General features: G+C 38.7%; 1 protein-coding gene across 1 annotated transcript in view; it reads left to right on the top strand.

Annotated features, from left to right (window-relative positions):
- Positions 1-13,706, top strand: part of VAV3 (vav guanine nucleotide exchange factor 3) — a 350,390-nt gene that overhangs the window by 181,525 nt on the left and 155,159 nt on the right. The window contains exons 14-15 of the mRNA XM_063105113.1: positions 588-720; positions 1,079-1,188. Coding sequence (XP_062961183.1) covers positions 588-720; positions 1,079-1,188 — 243 coding nt within the window. The remainder of the gene's footprint in view (positions 1-587; positions 721-1,078; positions 1,189-13,706) is intronic.

Genomic DNA, 13,706 nt, shown 5'->3' with positions numbered 1-13,706 from the left:
ATTAGAGCTTGGTGTGAATTCTGCTCTGCACCTCACTGGCTGTGTGACCTTGAGCAAATGATCTAACTTCGCTTAAACCTCAGTATCTTCCTCAGTAAAATGAAGATGATAGTAATACCTTCCCAGCAGGTGGTCCTGGGGATTTAAATTGAGTCATGTTTGTGAAAGGGTCATTAACACTTCTGAAGGCATTCTGGCTAATTCCTGGCAACTTCAGTAGGAGTTAGCTGGTATCATTGTCATTATATGTTTCTAGCTTTTGAATTAAAAAAAGAAAGGAATTGCTCATGGCTTATTTTAATTGACCCTTTCAACAACTTCTGCAGTGTGCATATTGCTCTTATGGTTTTGCTCATTTTTTAAAGATGGAACTGAGGTGCAGTGAGGCCATTCACATGGTAAAGGGCAGTGCCAGTGTACACACAGTTTTCATAATGTCAGATCTCTCATTCTTTTTAATGTGCAACATTGTCCATTGTCTTTAATGCAAAGGAAGTATGTTTGGTTGGTGTAATTAAATCTTATCAGGAAAAAATTAGCTCGCATGCTTCTAAACCATTTAAAATCAATCTCTTTCTCTCTCATAGGCATATCTTCTTATTTGATTTAGCAGTGATCGTATGTAAAAGGAAAGGTGACAACTATGAAATGAAGGAAATAATAGATCTTCAGCAGTACAAGATAGCCAACAATCCTACAACTGATAAAGAAAATAAAAAGGTGACTTCTTGGAAATTAATAATTAATATCCTCATAACTTTGAATATTCAGAAAAAGTCTGTGAGATGTGGCATATCGATCTGGGCAATTTTGTTTCTAGAGATTAAGTGTATGTTTTTGAAAAATAACTGGACAGAGCCACAGCTCATCTGGTGATCTCTAAGGCCCTAACAGTCAAGACAGTAAAATACATTTGGCATAGAAATGGTTATAGATGTCGGGTGGATTATAATCATCCTTATTGTTTACAGTTTGTACATTGATTTTGGATGGTTATGGGTAGTGTTTTAGTGAATTTGGAAACATGACGTTATCAATGAATGATATATATTAACTCAAAGAATATTCATTTTAACAGTGGTCTTATGGCTTCTACCTCATCCATACCCAAGGACAAAATGGGTTAGAATTTTATTGCAAAACAAAAGATTTAAAGAAAAAGTGGCTGGAACAGTTTGAAATGGCTTTGTGAGTATTCATACATTTAAAAGCATTTTTTTTTCCTATTGCTTACATCGCTTATGAATAATGAACAACCAATAAATGTACTCTAATGCTTGTCGCATGTGTACAAAGCTTTGGGAAACTGCTCCGAGCATGAGTCCCAGTAGGCTGCGTGTTTGATAACTTTGGTCTCCCAGGAGAGGAGTTTTACTGGTAAATTTCTTCAAAAGGAAGAAAGAGGGAGCTCTAGCCTTCTGTTTGACTCTCTTATAGGAATATTTTGGTTTTTTAGCTTTCAGCAGCCCAAGAAAATATAAATTACTCTAATGATAAACTTTTAATGTAATTACTATGTTTTAAAATATATATCTTTAAATATAAATACCTCCCCCCACATGTGCACACACAAATATACTCATATACATATACGAGCATATCTTATTTTTAATAGACTGATTTCTTCCCTCTGTTTTTAACTCATTTATTGTTTGAATGCTGGCTAAATTTCTTGACATATTTAACGAATGCTTTAAGTGCTTGGTTTCTTTGAGTGTTCTTTCCTTTTATTGAAGAGGAAACTCAACAAAGAGGTGGAAAGTAAATCAGACCTGTTTCAAAAGGAATGGCATACAGAGATGTAATTAACCAAGAACATATCATTATAGGTGTTTCTCTTTAGTTTTGATGTTTATGGAATTAAAGGTGTATAATGACCCTGTTGTGGGAACATATAGGTCACCCTGGTATGAAACTGTTAGCAAAAGGTGAAATTAGGGAAAAACTCTTTTGTGATTTGTTTTGTTCTACCATTATTGACCATTTGTTGACAAATTCTATTAGTTTTTTTGTTTTGATTTTCTTTGTTTTTAGAAATGCTCATGTTAATATAAAATAGAGGTAGGATTAGAATGTTTTATTGTAGTTCTGAAGAGAGAGAAAATACAGATTCTCTTAAGATTATTTTGCTGAATATTTTGAAAAACAGGATTATATAGCTAAAATATGATTATAAACAATTCTGGGTTCAGCCATAATCACTGCCATCAACCGACTTCATAGTCTTAGCCTAGTTATTTAACCTCTTAGAGCCTCAGTTTCCTCATCTGTAAAATAGAGATAACAATATTTATTTCAAATTCCAGATAATATGTGTCATCAGAGTACTTAGCTGAATAGTACAAGAGAAGTCATGTGGTATTGAGCAATAAGTGATATCTATTGTTATTGCTATTATTAATATTGTTTTGTATGTAGGATCCTAATATACTCGTGGGTATGTATAAAACTAGGGAGCATCTAATATACTATTATAGTTCTTGTAATTTATTATTATTGATTACAATAATTAAAAAAAGAGCTCAGTAGTTCTATGCATTAGTGCAGTGGTTATACTTCAGGGATCCATTTGGTTTTGGTCACAAGTGATGAAGTTGTCGACCACCGCCCAGTCTCTGATTAGTAGCGGGCTATATCATAAACCTAGTGTGCTTTTTCAGTAAGACACTTGGAGTTGAGCGATTGGAATGAAGTGGTAGGATGCTGGGGTTAGAGATAATGTGCAAAGGTAGAGCTGATCTCATTTGCCCTTGTGGGAAGGATGATAGGCTAGTATTTTCTGATGGGTTCTGTTTCGCTGTATAATCTTTAGATGAGTGAAGGAATTTTGGCAGAGAAGGAAGGTTAAATTTCTTATCCCAGAGCAGGCAGGCTCTTTAGACTTACGATAGACCTATCAGTTACTATTTTGTTCAGTTGCCATCAATCAAACAGCTAATCCCTGGATACAAGAGACTTGACAAGATGGATTCTTATATCTCTCTGATAAAAGAATCTGAGACAGGTAGACAAGGGGTCATGTAGTGGCTCTTGGGGGCATCATCAGGGGTTCAGGCCCATATCTTCTTGCTCTGCCATTATCAGCACTGGCTTCTATCCTCAAGGTGGGTCACCTGGTAGTCTGAGATACCTGCTGGAGCTTTAGGTATAAAATCTGCATTCTAGGTGGCAGAAGGTACTCTTTCACTTTTAAGGATTCTTTGCATAAATACCACATACTTCTGTTGCATGATACTGACCAGAACTCAGCCATGTGGTCACATCTAATAAGGGAGACTGGGAAATATAATCTTTATTCCAGGTAGGATTGTACCTGGCTAAGAAGCCAGGTTCTCTTACTATGGAAGAAGGGAGAAATGGGTAGTTTTAGGCAACTAGCAATCACTGCCTTACAAGTAAATATATACAGAAGTATGGATGGATTTAAATTGCTCTACCACAGTAAGGATGACTACAGCATGCACAGGAAACCTGGGATTCTTAATTTCTGATTATTTTCCATCAGTAGAAGTAGTTTTTGCATTTTGGAGTTTCATTGACCACCTGTGCAGATAGAGGGTGGAAATAGCTTTTTGGAGAATTGCTCAGAGTTGAAATTGAAGGTTTCTCTAAGCAGGGCTTATGCCAGGTATGGTAAAATAAAGTCAGTATTTTATTCAAGCATCAGAATATTCTATTATTTCCTCCCCTCTCTTTTAAAGCTTATTAGGTAGGAAGGCCTTGATAATGTCCACTTCCAGTTTTGTAAGACAGCTTTTATCTGTCTTGTGCTCTAAAAATAGAATAATCTAGTTGAGTCCTGAAGCTTACGATTTTTCCTGTGGTTCAAATTTTGCTGTTTTATCTAAAGTTCTGGTACTCTATTTTATAAGTCATGGGAAAGAAAAGAAAACTAAGAAATCTGCAGCATTCATGACAGTAACATGAAAAATAGTAAACCAGAAGGCAGGCTTCTTCCCAGTGTCTTTAGCATTAATATGGGTCCCTTAAGTCCTCCTAGAGCACTGTGGACTTTTGCTGTTTTGGGCTATTGCTGGACTACTGCTTTAAGGAACTCTGAAAAGGAAAGGGAGGCATTGGTGGGAGGTTGGTGGGAAATCGAGGGAGTTGATATTTTTAAAACTGATGAAATACTTGCCAGTTCTATTTACAGAAGATGGCAGTTCTGCCATTTATAGGATGTTGGATCATTTTTATTTAAAATAATTACAAATCACCTTTAACGCACTTAAAATACTGCTCTTAATTTAGAACATTAAAAAAGACCATAGAAAAGCATGAGTACCTATAAACAAAAAGTATCTGGTGAGCACAAATCATTTCCCCAGAGGTGACCTAAATCTCAACGTCTGTCCCAAGCACACCCCCAACCTTGCTCAGCAGTTGTGTTCTCTGGCCTTCTTTAGCCATAACCACTTCTAGCGTTTAAAATATGCAATGAACCACATCAGAACTTGGCAAAGCTCCGTAGGAAAGACTGAACAAAGAAAAACAGCCATGACCCACTTGGATAGGTCAGGAAGAAGGATTTTTTTTTTTCTTTTTTCCTGTGAGAAGAAGTGGTAGCAGGACTGATTGCTCTTGAGGTTGTTGGAATAATTATTGAGCTAAATAATGTTCAAGAGCTGTGGTTCTGGGGACTATACTCTAAAGAATATATTGAAATCTTAAGAGGCTGATTGATGTACATTGCTTACTTTTATTTATTCCAAAAGGGCTTTTTGTCACTGTCTTTTGCAATTCCATTAAGCCCTCTGTGAAATAGGATGGCAGATATTTTTATTGGGTTAAGCTGGTTTTCATAGTGATGTTGGCAGATGTGGATATCAGTGCCTATATAGAATGCTCAAAATTTTGTTAGGAATCTGTCGACATGTTTTCCCCAAATCCTTTATATCCATTGTGTTTTTATGAATTCTCCTGTTAGAGTTAAATAATAAACCTTGTCATACCCATTTTATAGCTCAGGAAACTACCGATCACGGAACATTTCAGCAAATTTGTACAAGTTTAATACTATGTCATTTACAATAGAGTTGAGGATCTCAGTTCACAGGATTTTCTTTATCCATGAGGGTGCTAAAATAATCACCTGGACTCAGATATTGTTATCTAAAGCTGGAGGCAGGGTTTTTGTTTTTTGTTTCTGTTTTTTCATTGTGAATAGGACCTAGGGAGCAGATGGTTTCTTTAAATGTCCCAGGAATAAGTCAGAACTGGATAAAATATGAAATAAAGAAATGGAATAAAAGAATAAGGAGGCTTTTAAAAAGAGTTAGAAAGAGAAAGCAAAGGTGTAAAATAGGGGAAAAAAAGCATTGTCGAGGATAAAAAGTGGTAGATTCAGAACTAGCCTCTCTTGTGTTTATTGAAAGGAAATGAAAGGCCCTCTTGCCTAGAATTTCTTCTGACCTAACTGACCCAATTCTTGAAATTCTAGCAATTCACATTTATTCCCTTGAGTGAAGAAAGCCCCTTTGAAGATTCGTATGTCATGATCACTACCACTATCTTAAGATTTCTTGAGTGTGGACTCTATGCCAGGCACAGTGCTATGTGGATTGCCTAAGGAAGAATAGCATAGAGGCCAGTCATGTCTGCTGAAATCCTAGCTCAGGGTATTTATCTCTTTAACACTGAGACTAATGGTAGCAGGGAGACGAGAATGAGGTTGGGGGATGGCAACTCTAGAGCTGGGAGGGACTCTGGGACCAGGGGCAGCCTTTGAGCTTTGTGTTCCCAGGTCAGGTCCCTGAAAAGGAAGGAGCTGCCAGGGTGGGATGGGGGTTTAGGGGGTGCGAGAATCTACCCTTTAAGCTTCACAAATCACATTTAATCCAAGGCACAGTGCTTCTTTCTAATTTATTCCCCATCTACTTCCAAAAGGAATTTGAAGTCACTCACAATAAAGAGAACACATGCCACAGAATTAAAAAGAAAAATTTAAATAGTCAGAGGTCAAATAGAACAGTATTTCCAAGCATTTTATTTAAACTCAGGCTCCACTAGACCAGAACATTTTCTTGAAGTTTACTTTCTATAGTTTGTATGATAGAAACAATAAACACGTTTTTCACATTTGAAATCTAAAATTATATTTCAACAGTAATTTATTTTAATCTAAAGATATTGCTCAGATATTCTGAATACCAGAGAGATAATTACGGAGGAAATTTCATTCGTTCTGCAAATATTTATTGAGCACTTGCGTTATTGCCAGACCCTACTGGAAGCCCAGTGCATATAACAATGAGGGAGCTGTTGTAATTGATTTTAAATATTATTATTTTTAAATATAATAACATTTCATTAATATATAATAGATTAAATTTCAGGACTGAACTCTTGATATTTCTATCCATATCATCTCTTCCTCAACCCTATTTACTCAAGTATCAATAGATGAGACCCAAGCATTGCCCTTGACACTGCCCTCTCCCACAAATAATGTCTCTCACCAGTCTCTGCAGATTAAATCTGACCTGCCCCATCCGTCCCTGGTTTAAGTCTTCCACATCTCTAATTAGCTTCTGCATTCCCTAACCCCTCCCGATCAGTCCATTCTTCAGGAAGCATCCAGGGTGATCTGATTGTGTTCTGCCCTACTTTCAACTCTTTGTTGGCTATTTATTGGAATTGTAATAATCTCAAACTTCTTGCCAGGACTGAGGAAGACCCTGCATGACTTCTTCCCACCCACCTTTCCAGCCACATCGCACGTTAGCTTTTCCTGTGCTTGCTGTGCTCTAGTTACAGTGTGTATTTTGCTTCCCGGAGAAAGCACAGGCCTCAGGCATTCACATATGGGCTCTCCTTGCCTGGGATAGCCCTTCCTCCTGTTCTTTAGATATAGATAGCTGGTTCTATATCGTACAGGTCTCGGCTTTAAATGCCATTTTGTGAGAGTGTATCTCCTGACCCCTATGCTAAGTTAGGAATCCCACCTCCCCAACATTCTCTCGCAGTTGTAACTATATCACCAGACAAAAATTATCTAAGCATAGTGTTTGCAGCCTTACCTCCATTCAGCGACCCCCCTGCCTGTTAAATCTGCTACTCGTCTGCTCAGTTTTACTGATCTTTTCTTTTAAAGAGTAAGGATTCCTTCTTGCTTATTAGGACAGAAACTAAATTGAACTGCATGGTTAGAGCATGGAGAAAAGGAAAAAGAAAGCCTCGTGGATCTGGGGATGGAAAGGAGGTTTTGGGTTTTGGGGTAAGTGAGGCTCTGGGATAGATATAGGGTCTTAGGGATTCGAGAAGGGGAAAAGGGCCTTTTGAAGTCCACGTCTGTGGACTCTGAATTGTATTTCCTTTTATGTTCTTTGAAATGCTAAGTCAGAGCCAGAGCCTGGATAGCTGGGCTGGGGTGTGGGGGCAGCCCCACCCCCCATCCCCAGGCCCATCCACAGTTGCCACAGGCAGATGAGGGGCCCTTAAGAAGATCCCAGGATGCAGAGTGCCCCCCTCATGATATGGACAGTATGTAGGTAGCAGGCATGGGGGGGGGGGGCAGGATGGTTACTTCCTCCCCAATAAAGCCATTTTGTCCTTTCCAGTTGGGGATGGAATCGAGGCTTGCTCCTCTTGTATATACCCCCTCGCCCCTTGGCTCCCTCCCTGAGCTGGGGGTAGCTGAGGGGAAGCAGGGGCTTAGTCTCCCTCCACTGAGTGGAGGCCCTGTCCATAACCTGGAGTGTGACCTTCAGAGCTTTTCATTTGTACATTATGCAGAATGGCTCCTGTGAAGGCTGCAAGCTGGAGGGTAGTGTGGGCCTTGGGCCATAGGGAGGTGCCTGTGGAGTAGGGGGGAGTTCATGTACCTCTTTTTTTCCTAGACTCGGGTTAGTTTGGGGGCGGGGCTCCTGCACTTCGCCATAGGCATGGGAGGGTTTCTCCTCATCCCCTCTGCCTTCCCAACTTGGGTTGTACTTTGTAACAAGGTGATTCACCCTACCCTTGCCTGCATCCCCAGAACAAAACATGTTGATCATGTGTAATATTTCTTAATGTGCTGAGAAGCCACAATGACTGAGATTAAAGCTGTTTGACACACATGCACACGCATGCACACATGCACACACACACATGTGCGTGAAATGCAAAGTAAAGAATGAAATTACTTTCTGGTTAGTCTGGTTGCTGTATGTGTACCTTTAATGTTCCAAGGCTGAACCGCCTGGGTCCTTAGTGTCTGTATCCCCCACTTTGCTGTAGACACCATGAGGTCAGGGATCTTGTGGATGCCATTCACATGTATGATCTCTCCTAGCACAGTATCTAGCACAAAGTAGACAATCGTATTTTTATTGTAAATGTTACTCTTTAAGTTTTCTTTTTTTTTTTTTGTGACCGGTAAGGGGATCAGAACCCTTGGCTTGGTGCTGTTTGCACCGCGCTCAGCCAGTGAGCGCACCGGCCATCCCTATATAGGATCCGAACCCGCGGCGGGAGCGCCGCACTCTCCTGAGTGAGCCACGGGGTCAGCCCTTACTCTTTAAGTTTTCTGACACACAAAGCAAGAAAAGAAACAAGGACTTGATGAGTTATGGAATTTTTATCGTCTGACGAAGTATGGCAGCAGCCCCTGGTGGAGAGAGACTTTTTCTAGTATAAGAAGACTATGTAGCGTGGATAGGAGACATATCTCTTAGATAGGAGACATTGAAAACATATATTCTCTACTGCCAACGTTAGATATTTTAGAAATTCTTGAAGTTCATGTAGTATATCATTATTCTTTCTTATATTTGCCTTCAACTATGAGATTGCAGTTTTTTCTAAACCATTTTTATAGATGCCTGACCTGATGCTACTCCTTCCAGATACGTTTCTTTCTGGCAGTCTGCCTTGATGCTGGGATAAATCTCATGGAACCAAGCAGGATGGGTAATTTTCACAGTATTTAGACTGTCTGTTAAGTAGCATTGATCTCATCCATATGTATGCTAAAAACTGCGGGAAAAATGTGCAGCTTATATGCTATTTGGGGCCTCCTTGCCCCTAGGAAATGTAGACAGAGCTTGGCCCAAATTCCAGTCCAAGGGTCTGAGGTACTCAGAGCCCACCTACTTTCTCACATTTTTCTCTCTGTTCACATTTCTGATTCCTTGTGACTTTCTTGTTTGTTTGTTTCACTTTGAGACCCAGAAGAAAGGCTCCACTCCTTTTTCCGTTCGGAATCCCCGTGTGCTGACAGGTGTCACAGGGGAGACTCATGTCATGCACTGGTTCCCTCTGCCATTTCACTGGCTTCCTCAACACCCTCAGTAGCCCCCAGGTGTGACCCTCCCCATGTCATGCTGCTCCCCACAGTGACCAGTGCTCCTGACTTCATCACTTCTCCTATGAGAGCGACTAGTCAGGCCAGGTAGAGCCCCTCCCCTCCCCATCCTGGGATTTAGAGGAATAAAGCTGTGTCATGTGACACATCAATTCAAGAGTAAGCTCTCTGGTTGAGTATCTCAAGAGAAGATGGTCTTTGTTGGTGATTTTTGAGAAACCCATGTTTATAATATCAAAGGTTTGGCAGCAGATTTGACATTCTGTTGTGAAAATTTTAAAAGACTGACTTTATTTATATTTTTGTCCAGATGGAGATACCTCCAATATCTACATAAAGCTGGGTCAGAGAATTCTATAGCAGACTCAAGGAACCATAACAGCTCCCACTACTAGAACTTCTGTCTCCTCCTCCTTTCCCTTCTCCCCCTCTTCTTCTGCATTTTCTTCCTCAGGAGGTCTGTTTGGATCTTCTCAAATGTATAAATAACTGTCTGTTGATACAACATATTTTATCTCTCAGAACAGGGGCCAGCAAATTTCTTTTATAAAGGGCCAGAGAGCAAATATTTTAGGCTTTGTGGGCCAAATGGTCTCTGCCAGAACTACTCAATGCTGGCATTGTTAAGTACTAACACAGACATAGATAACACATACATGAATGAGTGTGGTGTGTTCCAATAAAAGAGTTGGTGGGTCGTATTTAGCCCATGGGCTGTAGTAAGTGACCCCTGTCCTAGAGCACAAATAAGAGGATTTAGACCTGGGGAATGTAGTGAATATGTGTCAGCCCTAAACGATCTCAGCTATAGTGGAACCACACTGTGGCCCTTTGTACAAGTGTGATTTTTTTTAACAACAGTGACTCTTGTTTAGGCCATCATTATGATTTAGCTCCAAAATGCTCCCTACTCCGCCAAAACAAAAACAAACCTGGATGAATAATCTGTATTTGGCATTATTTATTTTTATTGTCCAATTGAATATCAAAAATGTCTGCTCAAAGAGCAGACTGCATCTATTCAGGTATAAGGTTTCATTAATTTTTATTACGTGGTTTATTGGAAAGGACAGTGAGTCCCACAGAATCCAGGCCAATAGCAGCAATGCGGAAGGCTTTCCTCTACTAAATAGTCAACCACATCAACAAGGAAAGTTTTTAATCAGTGATGCTCTTTGTGCTCATTTTCTTCCCAGCAGTAATTCCACTTGTGCCTGTTATTTATTCTGTAATTTCCTCCCTCATGAGCACACTGCAAAGAACTAGAAGGGGCAAAGGAAGACTGTGGTGTCATCAAGAGGTGGCCAGAGGGTGAGCCTTCCTAGATGAGCTGTATGTGGGGGTGACATTTTGACTGTGGTGCCACCTGCTTTGGCATTTTCTGGGTGACCAAAGGCTGTCAGTGTCTTTTAGAAACTGGTAACCTTACTGGCATCCTGACCAAAACATCATTTCACAAACCATCTCTGTATTTGTCCATATGCGTTTTTGTATTTTATGGAGAGATTATTTTCTCTACAAACAGCTGTGTGTTTTTTCTCCTTAAAAGGCTCTCATGACTGGTTTTTAATATGAAGAATTTGTTTACGGGTGTGCAGTCCATGCTGCCACGATCCGTTGCCCCTGGGCTGCGCTGAGTCTCGTGGTGCTGACCTATTCACATTAATCTCCCAAGTTGAAGCCAGCTCAGCTCTCCCTGAATCTAATGTATTGTCTATAACCTTTCAAAATTGGCAGTTAAGTCAGTATAGGGAACTGTACTGGCAGCAATAAAAGGAAGTAGGACACGGGACAGTGCTCAGAAAAATCACAGCTGTCATAAAGTGGAGTCTTTCAGTAGCCTGTTTGATCCAGAAACGTGAGAAAGCATTTCATGCATGACAAAGCATTAGTAAATATTAAATAGTGTTCTTGTTCTGTTATTGCCTGCTGGGGATCAACCGCTCTCTCCTCCTCTGGTTTTATTTAATACTTATTTGACATTTTTCTGGCCTTCTTGAACATGCTTATAAGGAAGAAGTCACAGGCAGGTGGAAGAATGAAGGATAGATATCAAAATTTCCATCGACAAATAAGCATTACTCTGGTTAAAACTAAATGCAAATAAAATTATTAAGCTGAACGTGTCGGTTTTTCTGAGCCTTTATAACAGAGCCTTTGATCTGTTGATTTTTTTCTTTTCTTTGTTTTTAGATGAACAAATAATAGTGTAGACAAGAGAGTTCAGCTTGGCAGCGGTGGTTGCTGTGCTGTCTCCTACTTGTCTAGGTAGTAAAGATTAACACAAAGAATAAGTTTGTTTTGGAATTGTTTATACTGAGTCAACTTGGTAAACGGTTTCCTCTAAGAAAATGACATATAATCTATACTACAGGGAATTCTATGATAGTAAGCAATTTAACCTATGAGTCTAAACCTAATAGTTAATGTCTCATGTACTACTTTTAGGATATTTCTTGATAAGAAGTTATTAGATCATAGGAACCACTACTCTGGGCTACACAACACAGAATAAGCTGCAATTAAATATTGGTAGTCCTTACAATGGAAATAATGGGGGAAACGTCCTTTTTTCTCTTAATGGGGCAGTAGGTAATAGCAGTCTAGTTGGAGAGATAAGGAAGTTATACTTGGAACAAATTTTGAGTAAGACTATGTACTGTATGTCTGTATTCATTCGTTTGTATATTTATTGAGCATGTCACACACGCCCAGGAAGTATTCTCAGCACTAGGCATATACTGATAAGACAAGTTCTTTTCTCTCAAGTAGTTAACATTGTAACAAGACTTATATTTTTAAGTCAGCATTATAATGTTAATGCAAAGCAGTGATAAATTGCATTGTACATGAAGTGTTTACACCACACATTATTTTGATGTGAGAGTGGAATTGGAAATTTCAACATAGGAAAGTTTTATGCAGGTGATGCTGGTGGACAAATTTTCAAAAATTATTGGCCCCTGGGCATCTAAGAAAGGCAATCACAGTTGAAGATTTTTCCTCTTCATTTAGAAAAATTAAGTTGTTAAAAGTATATACGCTTTTTGCTTCAAATAATTAGGAAAATGACATTTGCCACTGATATATATTTTAGAAAAATGAATTTGTTTTAATCGTTTTTTCCCTGTAGATTCTGAATACCTTTTCATAGTAATCAAAATCTTCAGAAACTATATAAGGGTTCTTCAAAAAGTTCATGGAAAAATTGAATTAAAAGATTAAAAGACTCTATGAACTTTTTGAAGACCCCTTGTACTGCTTTATAAACTCATAAACTCTCTGAAGAGGAGTTTAAATTTCTGTTTCACCATTCAATGCCTGAGCCGTTCCTACAGCTTCTTTCCAAGTGCATCCTGTGCTTGAACGCCTCTTGTGATGAAGAATTCACTGTCTCTGAAACTGTTTCCTGTATCTTTGTTAGCTCTTACCATGGAAAACTCTTCCGTATAATGAGCTGAAACTTGTCTGTTCAAGTATAATTTCCTAATGTCCCTTCTTAGGCCCAAATAGAATATTTCTAACTCTTTTCCCTGTATGGAATCCTTCAAATATTTGAAGATAGCTCTTCCTCCAAGTGTATGCTTAAAATGTTTTCTCTTGAATAAATGAAAAGAAACAATTTAGGAAGATTCATTTATTAACTAGTTTGATTGAATGCTAATCAGGATCAGGTAAAGGTGTGGATAAATTGAATGTTTAGTTTCAACCCAATATTATGGGCAGGTCACAATGAATGATAGATGCTGTTGTCCCTACAACAAAATAAATAAGACAGTTTATATTTTTGAGGTATTTAGAAATCAGTTTTAGGATTTCTGATTGAATTATGCATAATGTTTTAACATTCAGAGTATTTTAAGGAAGGTTTCAGATTTTAATTCCTTCATGTGAGAGTATTTAGAGTCTAGTAGCATATAGAAATAATTCCTTACTCTTATTTGTTGCTTTACAATTTCCAAGGTGTTTTTGGATAATATCTCATTTGATTCTTAAGAGTCCTGTGAGGTAGCCGGAAAGGTATTATCCCTTTAAAAAATGAGAAAATAGAGGAGAGATTAAGTATTTTGTGTCTGATTTTTCAGTTAGCAAGTTGCAGAAGGTGAGCTTGACTCTCAGTCTGGGGCTTTTTCCCTCAACACCATGCTGCCTCATTCATAGCAAGAATCCCGACTGTTGTTCTCCAGAGATGAACGTTTCCTTCAGTTTGTTTTATAAGCAAGAGGTATTCTTGTGTAGTACATTCATTCATTCCACCTATTTTTTAGTGATGCCTTTGGATAAGAATTTTTATATCAACTAATAAGTGACATTGTGTATATTATTAACAACAGTTTGTGAGGATGATTTTTGTTTCAAAGAATTTCTTTAGAGAAAAGTCAATCAAATCTCAATTTGCCAGTTATGAAGACCTTTGGTCACT

This window comes from Cynocephalus volans, chromosome 8 (genome assembly GCF_027409185.1).
Source record: "Cynocephalus volans isolate mCynVol1 chromosome 8, mCynVol1.pri, whole genome shotgun sequence".
NCBI classification, from domain to species: Eukaryota; Metazoa; Chordata; class Mammalia; order Dermoptera; family Cynocephalidae; genus Cynocephalus; species Cynocephalus volans.
This window is presented reverse-complemented; position numbering and strand designations above follow the sequence as displayed.